This window comes from Rhamphochromis longiceps, linkage group LG19 (assembly GCF_057381845.1).
Source record: "Rhamphochromis longiceps isolate RC_006_pf linkage group LG19, R_longiceps_female_GT1.1, whole genome shotgun sequence".
Classification (NCBI taxonomy): Eukaryota; Metazoa; Chordata; class Actinopteri; order Cichliformes; family Cichlidae; genus Rhamphochromis; species Rhamphochromis longiceps.
Window position 1 is genome coordinate 28,717,315 of NC_140575.1, and position 13,564 is coordinate 28,730,878.

At 39.9% G+C, this 13,564-nt stretch overlaps 1 protein-coding gene across 2 annotated transcripts in view; it reads left to right on the plus strand.

Annotated features, from left to right (window-relative positions):
* Positions 1-12,872, plus strand: part of rnf144aa (ring finger protein 144aa) — a 30,913-nt gene extending 18,041 nt beyond the window's left edge. For both annotated transcript variants that reach the window (XM_085391583.1, XM_085391582.1), the window contains exons 3-8: positions 497-601; positions 1,359-1,419; positions 3,454-3,670; positions 5,014-5,161; positions 5,503-5,592; positions 7,503-12,872. In XM_085391583.1, the coding sequence (XP_085247709.1) occupies positions 497-601; positions 1,359-1,419; positions 3,454-3,670; positions 5,014-5,161; positions 5,503-5,592; positions 7,503-7,634 (753 nt within the window). In that variant the 3' untranslated portion in view covers positions 7,635-12,872. The remainder of the gene's footprint in view (positions 1-496; positions 602-1,358; positions 1,420-3,453; positions 3,671-5,013; positions 5,162-5,502; positions 5,593-7,502) is intronic.
* The last annotated feature ends 692 nt before the right edge of the window (positions 12,873-13,564 follow it).

Genomic DNA, 13,564 nt, shown 5'->3' on the forward strand with positions numbered 1-13,564 from the left:
TTAGAAAAATAGTTGTGGCTATCATTCAGTCTGATAATTACTTGTCTTTAGCTTTGTTTTGGCTTTTGCATAGTCTGCATATATCTTGACCAGGGAGTGAAGGATGGGCATGTTACAGGTTTTAGGTGAATAGAATTTGTTTTTGGGTTGGGTTTTTTTTGTTTGTTTGTTTTTTTTACAGCACTATCCATTTGATTAATCATTAAAAAACCAGAATGGTGAGTCAAAAGAAGCTGAAAAGCATCACAGACATGCTTTTCACAGACAGATCACTTGGTAGTGTAAAACAATTGATTAGTGCAGCTGTCAGCCTTTCAGAAAAAAGTGCCACCATTTGGTGTACATCTAACATGCATAGTGATCCCAAGACTGGCCACTGTTTGTTTGCCTTATCTGTTGCCGCTGGTTATGCTTTCATTTTTGTTTCATCTTGCTGATTAACTTGAGATTTTACTGGATTTATGTTATACTTGTCTGTTTTTTTTTTTTTCCTCAGTGCCTGAAGCAGTATGTGGAACTCCTGATTAAAGATGGCCTTGAAACTGCAATTAGCTGTCCGGACTCTGCCTGTCCTAAAAGAGGACACTTGCAAGAAAATGAGGTGCGTTTCCATTATTAGAACGTCTTAGTTCTGCATTGGACATGGGACCACTCAGTCACTCGTTTTCCATTTAGCAGTAGTCATTTTTTAAATTTCTACACAGGCGCAGCACTGTATGTGCAGATGTAGCAGAGTTAATGCACTTTGTGCAACTATTGAGTATATCGGTTAAACCTATATTTCTAAAACAACATTGTCAATTTAAAGCACCATCCTTAACTAAGACGTGCATTTCACTTCACTTTCATGTGTGTATTCAATTACAATGAGCAATCCTGCATGTCTTTTTCCGTAGCAGGTGTCACATTGAGGTCAAACTGCTCCTTCTTCAGGCAGTTTACCATAGGACGCAGCATAGTTTAGCACACAGCAGCATTCAGTTTCTAATTAGCGTCCCTGGCCCTTAATAGAACCAAAGCCACTTTAGCCAGTCAGGCACAGCATGCATCATCCCTTTCCATTCTTGTAATTCTCAAAGCCTGAATGTTTTTCAATGCCCATTAAATGAGTAACCATGTGTGGGCCTGCGTACGCACCTTGGCTGCACTTGGCAATCAATTTCTATTTTACTGTGGGGATGAGATTTAAGGCCCAAACAAATGGCAAGTTCAGGTTTTGTGGAATTTTGATTATGACATTGTTCTGGAAATGAAACTCGCGTGGAGAATTTATAATTGCTTCTTGCAGTTTCTGTCTACAAATGTCCACACTGACCTGCTCATTTCACTCCCACTTCTCTTCTCCTCACTTCCTGCAGATTGAGTGCATGGTGGCCACAGAGATGATGCAGAGATACAAGAAACTTCAGTTTGAAAGGGGTGAGTCAGTACAAGGCAGCTTCAGTACGTCAGCGATCACTTCAGAGTTCACCAGTAGGCGCAGTATGGGCGATGACTATCAAACGGAGTCACATGGACCCGTCTGTCCTGCAGAGATACTACACACAAAAGGATGACAGTCTCATTTTGCATGTGGAGCTAAACTGTTGCTTGCTCTATCTAGACTTAATCATTTTACCCCTGTGGACATTTTCGCTATTGAGTTACACCAGGGGGTGTCTGTGGAAAACTGCTAGAATAGATTTGGAAAATCCTTCTTAGCCCCATAAATTTCACTCTTCAACACTGACAGGTGTTTTCAAGTTTTCTTTGCATACATTTTGTTATGTACAAAATGAAGAACAATTGGATTTCATTCTTGATTCAATTAAATTGAATTTCACTACAAATAGTCATTAGTTTATTGAAATGTGCAAAAATACATGGAAATACAGTAAGCAAAAAGCAATTTTTACAAGCTCCCGAACACCACTGGCTTAAATGCAGCCCCAAATCAAATGAAGAACCTCGATTGTGTTTCACAGCTGTAGACATTCACTGCTCAGACCTTCAGAAAACCTGGGGAGCTATTGTTAAAGACCTCTTTAAAGATTACATGAAAATCTGGCTGCTTAGAAGCGAAGTCTAAAGAATTGAAGGGTGACTTAGTAGTGTACAGTAGTGTACAAGAGAGGGCAGTGTACTAAGCTATTAGCTAAGGCTAGCTAGCTTGGTTAGCAGGGGGCATCGATACAAACTGCATGGCTGGATGAAACTAACAGGTAATGTGCATTAAGGGATTGACCCACTTTTGCAGCCAGCTTCAACTGGCCACTGCAGGAACTACAGTTAATTGGCCTCTTTAGCCTTAGGGATCATCACCATTTGATCCCTTGTATTTTTGTTAAATTCCCATTGTCTCTTTCCCCCGTGTACTTTTAGTGTCAGCAGTTCATTTTCTAATAAATAGCTTGGATCTCAGAGCTGAAAACATGATGGCAGGTCTGTGTTGCTTTGCTTCACACTGTCAGTGTAGACATGCTAATCAGCAATATTTTAGTTCCATCCCTACAAGAGACAGCAGTGACCATGCTGTGCTATCACTCTTTGATGGTACTCACTCTGCAGGTTCTCCGCCTACACAGAGGCACAAACTATACACAGAACATGCAGATCACGCTTGCAGGAATAAATGCATATCCATAAAGACAAACACACATTCATTAACACAGAAGGGACCCTGTAAATTAATAAAAATCCTCAGAAAGAGCTGTTGATTCTGGATAAAAGCAGTGAGCCGTCTCATCAATGTCCCAGTCTAGTCAGGCAGAACAGTTTCTGTAACCGTTCCATATTTCTCAGGCTGAGCCAAAAGTGCAAGTGGAATGTGTGCTCATAGTTCTTGGCAGAGAGGCAAGGAGATGTAAGGACGGGATACAAGGGCAAGTGCATCATGCTATGTACTTAGAATTGGCAGAATCTGTTTTTACCACTTTTAAAAATATTCGAAAGAATTTTTGGAAGCCATGGAAACAAGTTACCAAATAATAGATGCAGTAACACAAGAAATAACTTTTTTTTTTTTTTTAAAAACAAAAGAAACATTTCAGTATATAAGAATAAGAACTTTATTGATCCCAGAGGGAAATTCATATGTCTAACATGACTCATCTGCTATTTGTATAAGAATTGAAAATGAAAATGAGTGAAAATGGTTTTGTTTCTCTTCCAGTACTGTTTTTTTGTTTGTTTGGTTGGGGTTTTTTTTGTTGCATAAAGATAAAGTGCAGAGAGCATGATATCAAATTATAAGAAGTTTGCAGAGAGAAACATTATTCTTGAATACATGTATCATTATTTCACACGTAACAGGAAATCCCGGGGCATTAAAAAATCACCAAGCAGCCAGAGAAGGTTCTAGTCTACTGCGCTACATCTTCAGAAATCTGCATCTGAAACTCATTAAATAATTTGGCTCAAATGAGCTAATAAGAGAGCCGGTGTTCATGACCTGGACCTTTTTTGTGTCGTCAGAGGTATTGCTGGACCCGTGCCGAACATGGTGCCCTTCGTCGACCTGCCAGGCGGTGTGCCAGCTAAAGGAAGCGGATTCTCCAGCCCTGCCCCAGCTGGTCCAATGTGCTGTATGTGCCCTCGAGTTCTGCTCAGCCTGCAAGGCCAACTGGCACCCCGGGCAGGCCTGCCAGGAGAACAACCTGCCCATTACGTCCTTCCTACCAGGAGAAAACAGGTGCTGCTTTCTACTTGTATCCACTCACTAGCTTTCACACTTTTAACATTTCATGGACAATAATCCAAAAAATACTTACAGGCTATGAGACATGAAATGAATTCTGAAACCTGTCCTTGTCCTTAAGCAGCGTCCTTAATGAAATCCATAATTATTAAGTCATTAATTATAATTAATTTTTAATTTTTGCTCAAATTTTAACAGGCAATCATTTAAACATGAGCACTTCAGTAAAGTAATAACATTTTGGCATGTGATAGTGCAGCAGGTATAAGGCCTGCTAGAAATACTAGTTTTGTCAATGCTATGTTGCCGTCTTAGCCCATCTGAGTGAAGGTGAGAAAAACCTGGCAGGATTCAGTCAGTGTGTCTTTTTGCTGCCACTTTTTGCTTGAGCATCAGCCAACACTCAAGCACATATTTTGTAGGTAGAGATAAAACAATCTGCTTCAACTAACCTGCAGTAAGGCTGGCTGAAATAGATTAATCATTAATTTTAAGGGTGCAGCATCTGTCTCCTAAGGTAGAACAGACTTGCTCAGAGATGCATGCAGCTGACCCATTTCTTTGTCTTATCCTCTTACCCTGGAAATGCCATTAGCTCTGCAGAACCTTCTGCTGTCTGCGCAAGAGCTCAGAGGCCACACTGGAAAAGAGGGTTCATAGTTGTAAAGAGCCTTGGTGTTTGAATTACACTTGTTCACCATAAAGATATCTCTAAAAGCATCATTTTCCCTGTGTTTGTTTGTTTTGTTTTTTTTGTTTTTTTTTTGTTCATTTTGGCTACGCTTATGTTAAACATTAATCTCTCTGCCTGTCACAAGATTATGGTTTCTACAAGTCGTACAAGTGTTTTTCTTTCATGATGCAGAAGAATTTTTTTTTAACACAGTAGAATTTGCTAAACTTGGGAGAGGCAAAAACAAGTCATGTTCTAAATACAGTTCAGTGTTTTCTAGTTTCTAGCTAAAGTGGTGGAGGTGTTGAGACTGTATTGTGTTTCACTCAAACGAACAGTATGACAGATTCATGGAGACCGGCCTGAAAAATCAATGGGCCTGTTTGCTGTCTTCGGATAATTCGCAAAATGACAGAGCGCTGTTCATGCACAGGTTGTCGGAGTCAGCTGTTTAGAAATAATGGGAGAAATGGATACAGATAACCTGACACCGAGAGGACAGGAGAATGTTAGTCTGGGGTTGAGTTCAAGGTCATTTTAGTGACTGGTGACACCTACATATGTATTTATTTAGATGAATCTGATTTAGAACTACATAAAATCCTGTTATGCCACATAGTATGAATATTGAATTGAACACTTAACTTGCGTCTCTTCTCCTCAGCTCTTTTTATAAAAACGAAGAGGATGATGCACCAATCAAGCGCTGTCCTAAATGTAAAGTTTACATTGAGAGGGACGAGGGCTGTGCACAGATGATGTGCAAGAACTGCAAGCATGCCTTCTGCTGGTACTGTCTGGAGTCCCTGGATGTGAGTGGCATCTTTATTCCTCATCCTGTAACGTATTTTCACACCGCTAATTATTTGACTCCATGGAACAACAATATCTCTAATTATCAGAAAATTGTAGCTTTACATTAAGAGTATTTGCAATTTTCATTATTTTGACTGTTCAAAGCGACAGCCTCAGCTGAACTCATATAACTTTGGTGATTAATGAGCTGTGGTGCCCTTATATAATCCTAATTGTGTGAGCATACAGGCGACCGTGCTCCGCAGGTCACTTAAAAAGCAATTTTCTCTGAACGCCCACCCGTATCATTCAGATAGCTGATGTTCAAGTCTTTATCTGTATGTGTGTCATGTGCTAGGATGACTTTCTCCTGATCCACTATGACAAAGGGCCCTGTCGAAACAAACTGGGGCACTCCAGGGCGTCCGTTATCTGGCACAGAACACAGGTGAGAACACCCACCTCCCCATCCGCAAGTCACACTCGGCAACCCACCCCTCCCCCTCTGCCTCCCCCTCTCTGCCACGCTGCAGCATGTGGCCTCACACGTGCTCCCTGGCTCTGCTTCAGTCTCTCCTTCGGTGCACACATTCACATACAGTGATGGGCTCGTATTATGGTAACAGCACAAAAGCAAAAGAACAACTCAATCCACATGCAGCGACAAGTGTCTAGTGGTCAGTGTCCTGCTGTTTAAGGCTTTAAAAAAAAAAAAAAAGTTTACATAACCAAGGTCTCTCTTTACCTGGCGATAATCCAATAAAGCTACACATTGCATATAAAGGATTAGATTTCCTCATGATACAACATATTGAAGTGCTTAATTCATAGACTGAGCTCCCAAATGCCCTCTCAGTATCACTTATTAGCCAAAAAATCTATTCATAGCTTAGCACATCCCTTTGTCCAGCATATTTGCTATTTTCCCAGTATTAGCATACACATTGGCATCTGTTGCCTAGTAGGGCAGGCTGAGTCATATGATTACAGTTCAGCTGGTGGAGGCCAGCTATAGCTTCAGTGTTGTATGTGTCTCTTTTCTCTGTCTCGCTCTCCTCATTTCACACCCGTTTGGGCTTTCACATATATGCAAGCCTCCCTTTCGCTTGCTTTATAAAGCCAAGGTGTATCAGAGCAAAGCATCTTCTGTTGTAGCCACGTACCATCGTTCTGAAGCAATGTCACATGCTATGCTTCAAAGTGCCACAACGATCTGTTAATAAGAAGACCCTGTACTTGATACTTTTTGTTTGTTTTTCACTACACAAGGCCTTTTCGTTGAAAAAATAACAGTTAATGCATTAGCCAACGCTCAGTTAATGCAGGGTTTTTTTTTTTGTTGTTGTTATTTATTTTAAAAGAACCCTGCATGCAAGCAATCTTGCAAAATATATTTTCCTAAATAAACTGGTGGAAGAAAAAACCCATTGTGCTATTATAAGTCACTGTTGCATGTGACAGCCGATTATGTATTCTATCATGCTGTGTGAATTTCCTGGAGTTTGGCTCCCCCATGTGGTGGATTACTTAAGTTGCCTGGCTACCAACAAAACAAAGCTGGATTTTACCAACATGTAACTCCACAGTTCTTAAATCTATAACTGTGTTGGTAACTCCTAAAAACCATCTCCTTAGTAGAACACTTGCATAACTTCCACACAAAATGGTTCTGCTGGAAAATAAGCATCCTTTGTGCCACTTGATTGGAGAAGTACATAATTATGTAACTGAATGTGTGACTTTGCTATGTACAGTCTCACTATGTGACAAAATCATGATGTCCTTAGATTTTTATTTTTTTGTGGGAGTAAGAACATTTTACTAAAGGCTTTCTGTCTTTATGTACTGCAGTATAGAACTTATTTTAATGATATAAAATGGCATCTCCACTGTTTGATATCCTTTTTTTCCCTCTGAGTAAAAAAAAAAAAAAAAAGAAGTGAAGTGAAGGGCTTGCCCAATTATGAAAATATAGATTGTAAAACTGGAATAAAACCGATCATTCTTAACATGTTGAGAAAAAAAAAAAGATCATTTTAAAGCACTTGGTGACATCCACTGGTGAACATGTGTTACTGCAGAAATCGTGCTCATAGTTTGGGACACTTGGGAAACAGTATATGCACAGTTGCTCAAAAAAATATCGGTAACTTATATGACACATACTGAAGAGAAAATCAGCAATAAAACTTTCAGAAATGACCTTGAAAGCTGTTAACGCTACTTGAATTGCAGGATTAATAGATTAAATGCATGGCTGCTTGTATGTTTAAAAGAGTGCTGCATTTATTTAAATAATGTTTTTTTTGTTGTTGTTGTTGTTGTTTTATTTAATGTCTCGCTGCTGTGTCCCTGCAGGTTGTGGGAATCTTTGCTGGCTTTGGCCTTCTCCTGCTGGTTGCCTCTCCCTTCCTCCTCCTGGCCACTCCCATCGTACTCTGCTGCAAGTGCAAGTGCAGCAAAGGCGATGATGACCCATTGCCAACCTAAAAAACACCATCTGAGTTGGCACAGGGAGCCGCTTCAAGGATGGGCCTATCTATTTTTGTCCTTTTTCACCCCTTTTACATTTTTTTTCCCCATCCCACCAGCTTTGAAAGCTTTCTTCTTTTTTGGGCTCAACCTGCACCAGCCCAAGCCGCTTGGGGATCCATTGCTCTGCATGAGGGAGGCATGGCAGAAAAGCGACCCTACATGTTTATCTCAAGGGAGAGAGGTGCAGGGGTCAAAGGTTAGTGGACATGAGACTCGTTGAGGGACTACTGTGTCCAAATGTATGAGAAGTTGCCAGACTGGGGACATGGAGGATGACTGCACCACTTCAGCTGCCCCCCCCCCCCTCCCCCCTCTCCTCTCCTGAGGTGTGGGTTAATTTGTTGTTGCACTTTGGTGGGTAATTGCAAGTGAAGGAGGGGGGAAAAAAAATCAACATTAAGAAACGATTTTTTTTTCTTTATTATTATTCTTGTATGGACCATGTCATGCAGGAGCCACCTTAGAAAGAACTCTTACTTCATCGCTCTGTTTTGTCGGTTTGTTATGCGCAACAAAAGCTTTTCCCTCACCACCACACTCGATGTAGCTCTACAGATTCAGTCAGTAGCATAATAGAGTTACACCACAGATGTTTGGTGTTCACTCGATTTGCGCACAGAACATGATTTCTTTGTCATGTCTGCGACTGAGGTAGAGATGGGAGGCTAGCGTCACTCTCAGCTCAGTGTATAGCACGTCCTCTTGATGATGTCAATGTTTTATAATCCTGCGCTTTTAATAGAACTGTGCTCAAAGTAGTGTCTATGTGTTGTACTTTACAGTGTTTTTCCAACTGTTAGGCAAACATATTAAAGGGGACTGCCTCTCAACTACATTAAAAGGAAAAAAAAAAACAGTTTTTCCTGTGATAAAATGATAATCGCGTCTTGTTTTGGTTAACTATCACCTTACTTTCTTTTACTGTCTTTGCATTCTACATTAAATTCACAAATGTCACAAATTGAGCGGCACTCCCCTTTAGCATTAAATTAAACTCTATCAAAGGACCTCGTATCCACGTGCTGTGGAGTTGTTTTAATTTAATTCACTAAAAGAGATGTCACTCCTGTATTTCTCAGTCCCTAGGCGGCAGTCTAGCCAAATAGAAATGAATGGCCTTAAATTAAAAGTAGTGAAAATCAGGCAAGCCCCCATGCACTAAAAGAACAAGTCAGATCCAAATGATCCCAGGGAAAGCATGTTTTAAGGACTAGTCAGTGAAGCCCTTTATATCCAGACGATTCTATGATGTCATTCATATGCCACTCTGTTAATAGCCATACTGTTAAAAAAAGAAAAACAAAAAAACCGAGGATATCTCTCTCTACATATAATATAAACAATTGTTCTCAAATGGTGTTCTTTGTGATCTAGGCCCTGTATTTTCTGAGCCTCTTTAAGCAGGAGAGCGATCAATCCAGCTATGGTTGTGAATGATCTCAAGATCAACTCAGATCTCCCACTTTTTGAGTCTTAACAAATACCCGCTGGCTCAAACTGCAAACTTGCATATGTTAGTGGTCCGAGTGTCTGTTTTGTTTTGTTGGTAGTTAGACCTCCAACAAAAAGCAGCTATTCCTTGCAGGAATGTCAGAAAAGCCTATAGAATAAATTTAAAAAGCATGTTAACTCTTTGGGCACATGAATATCAAGCTGCTCTATACTATATCACTTTATCTATGCAAGTTTGTGCATTACCGTAATGATAAGGTTATTGATTGGCCATGATTAATTGTATGGAAGTATTGTGTAATGAGAGCTGCAGAATGTCAGCATATCGTCGCTTTAATTTAATCAGGGAATCATCTGGAAAATATCCATTTTATGATCATTATATACAGTGCATTGGGTTTTTTTGTTTGGTTTTTTTGTCCTTAGGCTAGTTTTAAGGTTTCCAGAGAAGAAATTTGTCTTCTCTGGAAACCTGAAGTTGCAGTCTTCAGAAAGATGAAATGACCTTTTTACAAAAACAATCTTACCTGGTTATAATCACGGTACGCCAACTGTCAGTTCGGAGGTTTTTCAGACCAGGACATAATAAAAGAAAATATTTGGTCCTCTGGGTCCAGTGGAGGAATATTGGCATGCTTATTTTTCAGTGTTGCTTTAATTTATTTAGGTTTTTGTGCAATTATCTATGCACAGCTCTCTTAGTGTCTCATCACGGTATTTCAGTTGGGTTGATGTCTGGATTTTGACTGTGTCATTGCAACACCTTGATTTGCCGTCCCACCCCACCCTTTTTTCCCCCTCTTTTCAGCCATTCTGTTGTAGATTTGCTGGTGTGTTTTGGATAATTGTCCTGGTCAGCTATGGACAGGTGTTCTCACATTTAACTCTAGAATACTTTGGCTTACAGATGAGTGCATGGTCAACTCAAAGATTGCAAGTTGTCCTGTGGCTCGAAATCAAGCCCCAATCATCACCCCTCTATCACCGTGCTTGATAGTTGGTCTGAGGGGTCTGTGTTGACTTGGTGAAAACCAAACACAGCATAAGTGGCATTAGGCTTTATAGCCTAATGTCTCCACTTTGGTCTCATCTATGTTGTTCCAGAAGCCTTGCAAGTTGTTCAGATTCAGCTTTGCAAACCTAAGGAGTCCTTTATAGAGAGAAGAGACGTTGTCCTGGTAACACTTCCAAACAAGCCATACTTGTTTGTTTTTCTCTTTTTTCTAATTGTACTGTCATCTTTAACATTTAATATCCTAACTGAGGCCTGGAGAGTCTTGAGATGTAGTTAATGGGTTTTTGCAGTTAGCACTGTTCCCTCACAGCGGTTGCCTAACAGCAAGAAGGTGCTGAGTTCGACTCCACCATCTAGCCTTAACCATCTCCCTTTCTCCAGGGAGTTTGCATGTTCTTCCTGTGTCTGCGTGGGTTCTCTCAGAGTACTCCAGCTTCCTCCCACAGTCCAAAGACCTGCAGTTAGAGGAGTTAGGTTAACTGGTGAGTCTAAATTGCCCATAGGTGTTAATGTGAGTAGTGGTTGTCTGTCTCTCTGCGTTAGCCCTACGACAGACTGACGACCTATCCAGTGTGTACCCCGCCTCTCACCCTATGATAGCTGGGATATTCTCCAGCCCCCCACAACCCCAGTAAGGATAGAAGAGAGTAGAAGAGAATGATTGGATGGATGTGAAAAATCTTTCACTGTAAAATAGTTTGGAGAAGGCCTTCCACGATTGATGGGCAGCAGCGGTCGCTCTTTAAGATCATTGCCGAGGTCTTCCCTCATTAAAAGCCACCTGAGTGCTCCAGACCAGCAAACTGACGCCTGCTTTTATAGAGCTGGTCACACTAGCACATGATCAGTTAAACAAGTGCATTTGATTAGCAGCATCTGGCTGCTATTGTCCCCTCTTATTTCCTATGGAAGCAGTAAGTCTGCACTGAAGTTTTTCACCCACGGTTTCTGCATTTTATCTCAGTTTTTGTTAAATAAATATTGAAGCAGTGTGACACATCATGTTTTGTTAATCATCTGAGGTGGTATTTACCCAATTTAAGACCTTCTAAAGACCAACTGATTTTCTTTTATTATGTCCCAACACGTAAAGCCTGCAATTGAAAGAGATTGTGCTTTTTTTTGTTTGTTTGTTTGTTTCTTTACCAAAACTGTAAGTCAGTTTAGGAAAAAAGTAGAAACCTTTCAGTTTAAAATGGAGACATTTAATTTATACTCTCATAGCACCTGCATGTCTTCGGAGTGTGGCAGGAAACCAGAGCACCTGAAGAAAAACCACACAGGCGCAGAAGGAAAAACATGTGAACTCCACACAGAAAAGACCAGAGTTGAACATCAGGTTCGAGCTTTGAGGCGACAGTGCTAACCACTGTGCCAACCTGTCATAGCCATTCCAGTGTTTTAATAAGCCATTCGGTTTCTCGCTTCCCTTCTGGTGCAATTCATCAGTGTTCATGTAGCATTTCATTAAAAGTGTGGCTACAGTTGCCAATAAAGGGGTTAACAAGAGTAGCTAATACTGTATAAGCTAAACAGTAGCTGATCACCTGCACCTCCCACCAGTTTTCACCTGTTTTTAACTCTTATATAAAATTTTAGAAAAAACATTGTTATTATTAGTAGCCTTCAGGTTTGAATGCGTTACCTGTAGCTTGGGTTGCTTTCATTGGCCTTGCCTTCTGTAGGAGCATGATCATTTGACACTGAATTCGGTTAAATTTACTACCTTTCAAAGCAACATTTCTTCGCTGCAAATCATTTAAATTGCTGAAACTCTCATTGTTTTAATGACAATCGTGCCAAGCAGATTTCCCAGAAGGCAAAAGGAAGCTGAGCTGTGTGTGCATTTTGATCACGTCTTTGTAATGTATTAACAGTTTTTACAGGGTTGAAATGATTGCTTCTTTATGTAAGCGCTGCACTGTATAATATGGATTTTATCGTTTTACTTCTTGCTATGATCTGTGACGTGCGTGATATGGTGCCTGCTGTGTTTTACTGGAAGAGTTTAGCAGCTAAAATGAACTCTATGGAAAAGTCGATGCAGATGATCACAAATGTTTGTTTGGTTTGTTAAATTTGTTTTTTAGGGGTTTTAACAGTTTGAGGAACAGCAGGAGGGGGCTGATACCACTAGTAAACATTTAAGTCCAAAAACTAAAAGTCCATCAAATTCTTGAAAGGCACAAAGTAACAAATCATGGACACTTTGTTTCTTTTCTTTTTCAAACTCAACATTCTTCTTTACCAATGTCTGCTGGCATTAATAAACAGGTAGATACTGTATTATGCAACAAACATAAGGGCAGCATAATTACTTGTTTTTTCAGGGCTCGACATAAAGGCCTACAGAGTACAACCACTTCACGCAGATGATTCATCAGCACAGGTGCTGGAGAATAGGATGACCTGAGTAAGGGCTTGCTTGTCATTACTTGGGGCCCTGAATGGAAAGAGTATTTTACAAAGGCTCAAAATCAACTTTGTAACTATCAGATCAAGTTTGGTTACGAGCAGCAGTCTATATTTTATAACTTGTTGTGTCAAGAGATGAAGCTGCATGAGTTTTCTTTGACTTCTACATGGTAAATATAATATTGTAGCCTCTAAAGAGCTTTCATATGGTGGCACTGATAAAGTCGTCATCCTGTTTTGGGTTTTTTTTTTTTTCTTCTTCTTCTTTCGTTTAGAAAATGCACTTTGATGTTCAGCCATAAAATATGTTGGTCAGCCTTCCTATATTTAGTAGATGGCCTTCATGTGTCTGTTACTTTTTTCTTTTTTTATGTTTTGTACACTTGTTACATCAGTTTGTGTATTTGTATTATCCGTTTATATAGAGGGATTTTTCGCCCCTTTATTGGTCGTATATTAATTATAATGAGTTACAATTATCGGTCACTCCCGTAGGTGGGTTATTTTCAAAGAAACTGCTTTGCATACACAGGACTATGAGAAAACAATGTCTCTAGTTCACTGAGTAATTAAAGGTTAAATGATAACAAAGCTATGACCATTGTAAAATTGCATTAAATCCATTCTGTACAACTTTAGAATTGGCATCTTAATATATCTACAGTTCCACTAACACTGTGACACCAGGTATTAAAGGTTGTTGTTTTCGTGATTGTGTCCTCTTCTTTCACTGATGCCAGTGGTTCTCAAACTGGAGCTGCTTACAAATAGGTGAAAAATGTAACCTAGAGACGTCTTTTACAGTTGTGATTAATTTCAGTTCGTATTTAAGTGTGGCATGCAGGGGAAATGAATCTCTATGGAAGCCCATTTCCGCCACATAAAAAAAAAAAAAAAAAAAAAAGGATCCATAACTTGAAATTTTGAGTTATTTTCTCGAAATTTTGAGTTAATAAGTTGAAATTTCGAGTTAGCAGTGCCGATCAGTAATCTACGTGAATGG